This window comes from Melospiza georgiana, chromosome 1 (genome assembly GCF_028018845.1).
Source record: "Melospiza georgiana isolate bMelGeo1 chromosome 1, bMelGeo1.pri, whole genome shotgun sequence".
NCBI lineage: Eukaryota > Metazoa > Chordata > Aves > Passeriformes > Passerellidae > Melospiza > Melospiza georgiana.
Genome location: NC_080430.1, coordinates 106,828,601 through 106,837,103, shown reverse-complemented (window position 1 = coordinate 106,837,103; position 8,503 = coordinate 106,828,601). Strand labels below are relative to the sequence as shown.

The 8,503-nt window shown below is 56.3% G+C and overlaps 1 protein-coding gene across 2 annotated transcripts; it reads left to right on the top strand.

Moving 5' to 3' along the window:
* Positions 1-971: 971 nt before the first annotated feature.
* Positions 972-7,810, top strand: ADCYAP1 (adenylate cyclase activating polypeptide 1). 2 transcript variants are annotated; one of them, XM_058025532.1, is made up of 5 exons: positions 972-1,093; positions 2,407-2,514; positions 4,396-4,530; positions 4,998-5,093; positions 6,000-7,810. In XM_058025532.1, exons 2-5 carry the CDS (start codon positions 2,414-2,416, stop codon positions 6,184-6,186), a joined length of 519 nt encoding a protein of 172 aa, XP_057881515.1. In that variant the 5' UTR covers positions 972-1,093; positions 2,407-2,413; the 3' UTR covers positions 6,187-7,810. The 2 variants fall into 2 exon arrangements, with proteins under 2 accessions (XP_057881515.1, XP_057881504.1); XM_058025521.1 differs by lacking the exon at positions 972-1,093 and adding an exon at positions 1,375-2,079.
* The last annotated feature ends 693 nt before the right edge of the window (positions 7,811-8,503 follow it).

Genomic DNA, 8,503 nt, shown 5'->3' with positions numbered 1-8,503 from the left:
CGGGAATCATTCATTCACGTCAAATTTCCTTTATCTCCGGAAAATATTGAAACCTTAAATGACCGTAATAGGAATGTAATTGTATGGTGTGTTCTTTGTTGTTGTTGTTTTTGAGAAATCGATTTGGGCTCAGATAACCCATCCAAGCACGTTACACCAAACCCATTCAAATAGGAAACAGGAGAACTATATTATTGCTGTTTCCTGAACGATCTGGTTATGATCCCAATAATTAAAATGTCTAGTAATGGCTCCTGAAGCCTGTATTTCTTCGGGTAATTCTCGGAAATGAAGGGCACATTTTCGGTCGCGGAGGGAGGGGAGTGCGGAGACAAGCAGCAATTGCAGCGGCTGGGAGCCCGCCGGTGGCCCGCGCCCGGCGCATCACTTCGGGGGAAAATTATTCCGGCGGCGGGGAAGTCCCCAGAGAAGGGATTTCCTTCCCGGTCCCTCAGGCAAATCAACTTCTTTTTTTTTTTTTTTTTTTTTTTTTTTTCCCTCATGGCGATGCTCTTCCCTCCCTCTCTGCCAAGTGCTGCGAGCCGCACATCTGTCTCTGCACAAGGCGGAGAGACGAAAGGGTCGGGCCATGGGAGTGAGGGGAAAAGCCGCCCCCCTCCTCCCCGGGCAGCGCCGGCCGAGCGTGGGACCCTCCCTGCGGCGGGGCCGTGGGGCTTGTCCCTTACGCGGCTTCAATACACGCAGAGCGGTCACCCCGCTGCTGGTTTCCCCGGGAGGGATGCCTTGTGTAATGGGAACAATACTAACAATCCTTAAAAAAAAAAAAAAGACAAAGAAAAAAGATAAAGAAAAAAAAAGGAAAAAAAAATAAATGGGGGCCTGGAAAAAAAAATTAGGCACTTAAATTCTTAAATCTCCGCGGACGTGGGGGTTTCCGCGGCGGGGCTGCTCCGCCTGCGCGCTCAGCGCCGGGCGGCTCCGCGGGGGCCTGCGCCCAGCGGCGGCCCCGGGCTGCGTGCGGGCTGAGCTGGCCCCGCGGAAAGACCCGGAGAAAGCCGTGGGGGAGCCCAACAAGCCGGGGGACCCCCACCCCACCCCTCGCTGCTCTCCTCCGCTTCCCTTCCCACGTCAGGTAAAACTTTATTGTGGCGAACATCCTTTTGGGTTTGTGCGGTGGGGCTTTTCTGCGTGTTTGTTTGATTGTTAGGTTTTCTTTTTCTATTTTTTTTTTTTTGGGGGGGGGAGGAAGTGTGAGTTGGTGTTTATGAGAAGCTTTATGACTCCTGATAAGCTCATCTTTGAGGACGACACAGAACTGTGTTCCTTGAGGAATTGGGGTGGTGACGTCTTTTCTGATACCCGATTATTACGTGACTGAGAAAAAAAAAAAAAAAGGCATTTGATTCATGAATAAAAATCCGGACACCACTACGGGGGCAACAAACAATATTGCCCGTCCTGTAAGGTAACAAGCAGGCAAATGTTTACGAAGAGGGCTCTTGCCGAAGCGGGGTGTTTGCAAAGATTTTCTTGCTAATTGCGTATCAGACGGAAGGCTGCGGAAGGCTGGTCAAGTTTGGAGCCACCGAGCAGGAGAAGAAGAGAAGGCTGAAGGCGCTCAGTGAGGGGAGAGATCTGGGGAAGACAACATCGCACGCAGCCAGCCCGCGGCTCCCGCCTCCGCTCCCTCCCGGACTCGCTCGCTCTCTTCCCTCTCCCCCAGCGCTCCGTTCTCCGGCGGCATCTCGCTCCATCCCTCTTTCTCAATTCCCTCGTAGACTCCACTCCAGATCTGTGCTGCTGCCTGCAAACTTTTTTCCTTTATCTTTTTTATTTTTTTCCCTTCCTGCCTCTCTTTTTCTTTTTGGAGTGGATAGCCCTAAAACCAGCAAACAACTAACTGCTGCCGCTTCTGCATCTTCTGCATCCTGCCGGTCCCTCGCCCATAGGAGAGGCGATGTCACGAGGGTTTTAACTCCTTTTGGACGCAACTTGGGAGAGAGCTCGATTTCTCTCCCCCTCCCCATTTTGGGTCTTTATTTTTTTTTGCCGCCCCAAGACCTGCCGTTTTAGTTTCGCAGCCAAACGCTCTCAGTGCCGGGTGTCTAGAGTTTAATGGTAAGGACACGAGCTGGCTCGCCGGGCCTTCCCGCAGCGCTCCCGGGGCGGGCGGGCACCGACGGGGCGGGCGGCGGCCGCAGCTCTCTGCACCCGCCTGCCCAGGGCGCTTCTTGTCCTCCGGGGCCGCTCTGCCTCATTTTCCGGCAGGCGAGGCCGGGGGGTTGGTGAGCCGTGGGGTGGTTTCTTTGGGTTTTTGTTAGTGGTAGGGCTTTTTGTTGTTATTGGGGTTTTGTTTGTTTGTTTTCGGGGTTTTTTCCCTTTTTTTTTTTTTTTTTTTTTTTTTTTTTTTTTTTTTTACAGCAGTTTCCTTTCCCTCCCGCACAGAGTGGCAATGTGTAGCAAAGCGATCTTAGCACTTCTGGTCTATGGCATAATAATGCACTGCAGCGTCTACTGCTCACCTGCGGCTGGACTTCAGTACCCGGCGCTCAGGTAGGTCCGTCAGCTGTCCGGGAGCTCCGTCGGGATCATTTCAGCGCCCCTCAGCCCCAGCTCAGCTAAGGGCAGCGGAATCTTACCGGGGAGGAGAATGAGAGGGGATGTGGAGTAGAGTTACCAAAGGACATCCCCTCCGCTTGGGCTGTGTGCCCACCCCCTCCACCGGCTGCAGCACGGGCACCCCCAGGTCCGCTCCTCGGGACCCCGGCACTGTGACCCGCGGCCTCTCGTCCCCGCTGGAGTCCCCGAGAGTGGGGGACCTGCTCTTGTGCGTGTCGGCGGGAGGGGGCCGAGGTCCCGGCTGCGTGTCGACGGGGCCCAAAAGCTCCTCTCCCGTCTGCCCCGTGTCCTGCGGGGCCCTTGGCAGCCTCTGGTTGCCCGCAGCTCGCCCGGGGTGAGCGCCGAGCACCGCCTGTCCGGCTCAGGGGAGCGGGGCGCGGGGTCGGGTGCGCCGGTGTCTGCGAGCGTGTGGGAGCTGCCACGGTTCGTGCGGCGGGGTTGGAGCTGGTGGGGATTCGGTGTCTCCCCCTGTTTACCTGGCTGTGTATTTCCTTTTCCCAAGAGGGAAAGGGGCTGGCACAAGGTTGTTTGGTTTTCTGTGCTCGGAGGTGTCTTGCTGGGCTCCAGCGCAGGCTGATGCCTGTGCTGTCCCTTTCCAGCTGGGAGCCGCGGGCGTTTGGATTCCTCTGTGTTTGGGGCAGGAGTGGAGGACGCCCAGAGGCACCAGCACAAGGGAGTTTCCTGCGCTGGTCTGCGGCTGGGGGCTCGGGGGGCCTGGTCCGGGACGGCCGCTGGCAGCCTGTTCTCACCCTGCTTGTCGCCTGCTCGGGCGACCGGTGCTGCTCGGCTTGGGGGAGTTTTGGGGCTCGGTGCTGTCGTCCTGCTCCACCGGCGCTTGGCTCTGTTCCGGGGTGCCCTGCGGGGGTCACTGCCGGGCGGAAATGAAGGGGGAGGGGGGGAGTGCCGGGAGCGCAAGGTTGTCCGAGGTGCGTGTCCTTTTTGGGGCTCCGAGGTGTCCTTGCCGTCACCGGGAGCCCGTCGGAGCTGGCTCGGAGCAGCCCCCGTCATCTTCCTGGGCAGTGCGGCTAGGGGGCAGCGGGCTCGGTGGCCTGAGGGGCCATTAGCCGGCAGCAAGCCGGCTTTCTTCATTCAAGCGCCTGAATTAGCAGGAGTGAAACACTTTAGCGGCATCTATTATTAATACCTCCGCCAAAGCTCACAGACAAAAATAGCTGCCTGTAACGTGCAATGACCTACATCGTACTGCAGAGAGGGAGGCAGAGAGCGGGGGCTGGGGGGGCTGGGACGCGCACAAAGTGGCGAGATCTCAAAGGGCAGAGGCACCATTCAACGAAAAAGAGCGGGCGAAGCCCCCCCGTGCCGGCGGGCGCTGCGGGGAGGAGCGGGGCGCGGTCCCCGCCGCCGGGGCTGCCGCTCACCGCCCCGTCTCGGCCGCGGAGGCTGCTCGGCTCCGGCCCAGCCCCCGGCACACAAACGCGTGTGTGCGCGCAGCCTGCGCGCCTGGGCGTGCGCTCCGCTCGGGAAGCGCAGCCACGGCGGCGGCGGAGAGGGGATGGATGCGCCCCAGGCCGGGCGTGGGCCGCGGAGGGCGGGGGGTGTTTGGGGGGTTCTTGGAGCGCGTCTGACGGCGGGTGTGTTCCCTTCTCCGCGCTCCTGCCCCGCACAGGAGAGGGCGGGGATGGGAGCGGGCGGGTGCAGGGAGGGGATGGGGCAGTCGGACGGGGCTCCCGGGGCTCCCGGGGCGGCTCAGCCGAGGGGCGGCCGCCGAGGCAGCCGGAAGCCGGCAGCGGGGAGCGGAGCGGAGCGCCCCGCGGAGCCCGGCTGACTCCTTCTCCTTGCTGCTCTCGTTGCCAGGCTGGAGGATGAAGTCTACGACGAGGACGGGAACACCCTGCAGGACTTCGCCTACGACCAAGAGCCCCTCGGTATAGCGAATCCGTCCTCCGTGATCGGCGAGATGTACACCTTGTATTACCCACCGGAAAAGAGGTGACTGCAACTCGCGGGGTGTCAGGCGTGAATTTGGAGTAGGGACAAAAACGGGTCTGGCAGAACCGATTGGGGGAAAAAATAGTAATGACACCTAACAAGCAAACAGCAACAACATCAAGATAAAAATCCCGAACCCAAACAAACGACCATACTGCCCAGGTCGCGGTGCCCAGTGTAAAGCTCAGAAGGAATGGAAAAGCCGCCTTACCTCCAGCAGCGCGGGGGAGGGAGCGGGGGAGCCGCCCGCGCCGAGGAGGGCTGGCGCTGCTCCCGCGAACGGAGCCGGAATGCCCGGCCGGCGCGGAACCGAGCGAGCGCGGCGGGGAGGGATCTGGGTGGGGACCAGGGGTCCCGGGGGACGCGGGGAGATGCCGCCCTCCGCTCGCTGGCGGAGAGCGATGGTCACCGCTGCCGCCGGGCTCCCGCGACCCGCCGCTCACCCGCGGGCTCTTCCCTCTGCCCAGGCACGCCGATGGGATCTTCAACAAAGCCTACAGGAAACTCCTGGGCCAGTTATCCGCCAGGAAATATCTGCACTCGCTGATGGCCAAGCGGGTCGGGTAAGGCTCTCTGCTTGCTCTTTTCCGCGGTGGGCGTTGGTGCTGCTGGAAGGGCCGCGCCTGGGGGGGAACAAAGCTGCCCCGGCCGGGGTCGGGATCGCGCTGCTCCCGCCATGGGGCCGGTGGAGCCCGGCTCCCCGAGCACCGGCTGTCCCCGGCCGTTCCCGGCGCAGCGTGAGCCTGGCTGTCAGCGCGGGCGTTCGCGGAGGTTTGTTTGGGTTACTACGCTCGGGCATACGGATGTATATGTGTGTATATATATTTAGATATAGATATACACACACATGCATGTGTATCTATCTATATGTATTTACATCTATATATCTATATCTATACCTATATATCTACATCTATATATATCTATATATCTACATCTATGTCAATCTATATCAATCTATCTACCTATATGTCTCTAAAAATTTTTATAGTCGGCCGATTTAAAATTAGCAAATTGGGCAGCCCTTACGGTTTGCTGGGGGGAGCAGCTTATCGAGAGCGGTGATCGAGGGCTCAGCTGCAGCAGCCGAGGCTCGCTCGAAGCCCTGCGCGCCCCCAGCCGCCGGGCGGGGCTCCCCGGGGCCGCCGGCGGGGCACGGGCGGGCCCGGTGCCACCCGCTGCCCCTCGGCAGAAGGTAACACGTTAATGAAGCCCCGGGGAGAGCAGCTTTGGCGGCCGCAATGAATAATTCATGGCCGGGAGATATTGTCTCTCCCGCCGCCGCTTGCGCGCACGGCGTCGGGCGCGGTTTCGGCGCGGCCTTTGTCTCGCCGCGCATCTTGCGCGCAACGTGTTGCGCCGGGGGCCGCGGGCTGCGCGGGGCTGCGCGGGGCTGCGCGGGGCAGGGGCGGCGCGGAGCGGGGCGGGGCGGCCCCGCCTGATGCAGCTGTGCTTCTCGGTGCTTGCAGCGGTGCCAGCGGCGGCCTGGGGGACGATGCGGAACCGCTGACCAAGCGGCACATAGACGGCATCTTCACGGACAGCTACAGCCGCTACCGGAAACAAATGGCTGTCAAGAAATACTTAGCAGCCGTCCTGGGGAAAAGGTATAAACAAAGAATTAAAAACAAAGGACGCCGAGTAGCGTATTTGTAGCGATGTGAGTAACCAGCCACTCCTGTGTATACAAAGTCCTAAGAGAGAGAGAGAGAGAGAGAGAGAGAGAGAGAGAGAGAGAGATAAACCCAACAACAACAACAACAAAATCTAAACAAAAACAAAAGTCATTTCCAAACTGACTGAACAATCACCGCTCCTGTGTTATCTAAACATGTATTTATGTATGAAGTAAAGCCATTAAATGAATATTTTGATAATAATATTGTTTTTCTTTTGTACAAAAAGCACTAGAGAAACGCACAGATCTACTTTGTGGACCAATCATTAAGTTATATATAATATATAAATATATATATATAAATACTACTAAGAATAGTAAAGAACAATTCTTCATGAAAAGCCTGCACAAGAACAAGAATTCGCCTGAGCTGTTTATGTTTTTATATAAAATAAATAGAAAAAAAGAGACAATCATTGTTTTGAATATTACTCCTATTTTTGTAACAGAAATTAAAAAGGACAGTATTTTTATCCGAGACAGGGTCGAAGACATTAATTTTCACCATTTGCTACTGTATATAGAGAAGGATGACCTGCTCCCAGGGGGATTATGAGGAAATTGATTTGGGAGAATTGGTGAAGCAGATTCTTCCCCTGGTGAGTCTCAAGGCAGGCTCCTTTGCCACTAGCCTCTCTGAAGGGGCAGCGTCCCCTTTCTTCTAGATTTCGATTACTATTTTTTTTCTCTCCTGCTTTCTTTGATTCCAGTTGTATCTCTATTAGTGTATCCTCAAACAATGAGCTTAGAGGATAATTATCTTGTGAAAACAACAGCTCGATCCAAATTGTGCATCTCTGTTGCCTATTGGAGGGAGAAATAGTTAAAAACCCCAAAACTAAAAATAACAATAACAAAAAAAAATTCAAAACAAAACCAAAAATAGCCAAACTCAAAACCCCTATCCCCAAATCCCGAACCAGCAGCGAGGGCAGTAAGTACCAAGCCCCGTGCACTGCCCTTCTGGCTGTCTGGGCAGAGTTGCAGAACAAAGCCAAAGCAGAGACAGGACCCGTTTGGAAAGAGTGGGGAGGTGAGCGGGGGCCGGAGCCTGTGCCGGAGCCGGTGCCGCGAGGGTCGAGGTAAGACGAGGCGATCCCACCTCCGATCCGCTACCCAACTGCCCCGGGCAGCTCGGTACTGGACCTGGATGCAAAGTACAGTGTGTTACTCTCCAGTGCTGTCCATGCTTCTCATCATGTGTAATAATGAGCAGGGTTCTCGCCTTTGCATTTTTCGGTCGGAGTTGCTCTTTTCTTTGATTGCTTTTTCTTGTAGGACCTCCCGCCTCTCATCCTCTCTTCGAACTTTTCCGAGCTCTGTTTAACCCACCTGAGTCACCTTTTTGGGTTATGTTCTTTTTGGGAAAAAAAAAAAAAAAAAAGATTGTGAACGCTCTCTCACTCCTTTGTTCTGTTTTATGCAAGCTCTTATTGTACAAGTTTAGGAACCCCTGTTGTAGCTACCACTAAAGAATTATGCACTACTACGAAAGTTTTTGTTCCTTGTTTATTGAGTTTGGAGGTAAAATGTATTTTTCTACATTCTGGCTTATTGCTTAGTAAAATTTATTTCATAAAACAAACTTTTGTCATAAAAGAATGTGTAGTGTTCACCTGTGGTCCGGTTTCTAACGAGATAAACCATTTTCACCTCATCTCTCTATGTACGGACTCCTATCTTACCGTGTGCCCGGGGGCTGGTGCCGTCCCCCGCCCGGGCCAGGGGCGAAGGAGGACGCGTAGGTACCCGCCTCCTTCCAGCTCACCACACAAACCTTGCAGGAGTCTTTCCAAAGACAAAACCAGCCCCGCATCCAAGACGCCGGAAAGCAACCCCCAACCCCCCCAGCAAACCCTCGCGGGTAAACCCTTCCTTCCCCGGCCGAGGAGCGGAGCGGGCCGGGCCGGGCCGGGCTCGTGGGGGCGGCGGGCGATGCCGGCTCCGCCCGCCCCGTCCGTCCCGCCCGTCCCGTCCCGTCCCGTCCCGCCCGCGCTGCCCCGGCCGCGCTCCCGGCCCGCGGGGCGCTGTGTGCAGCTTTCGTGCCTTCTCTTCACCTTGTAAATCGCCACGAGTTCACGGATGGCATTTAGTGGCCCTACGATGCTGCAACACATCGGCTTGCGTTTTAGTCGTCCTTCTGTTCTTTGGCCATGGGCAGAGTGCGCTGTGTTTGTGTCGGCTGTGGTATAATGACATAGGGCTCTCTTGACGTTTTGTTTATGACCTTATCAGTTAGAGTTCAGTGGCTAGTCGCAAGCATTATGAAGTGATCACCTAGGTTATTATCCTTTG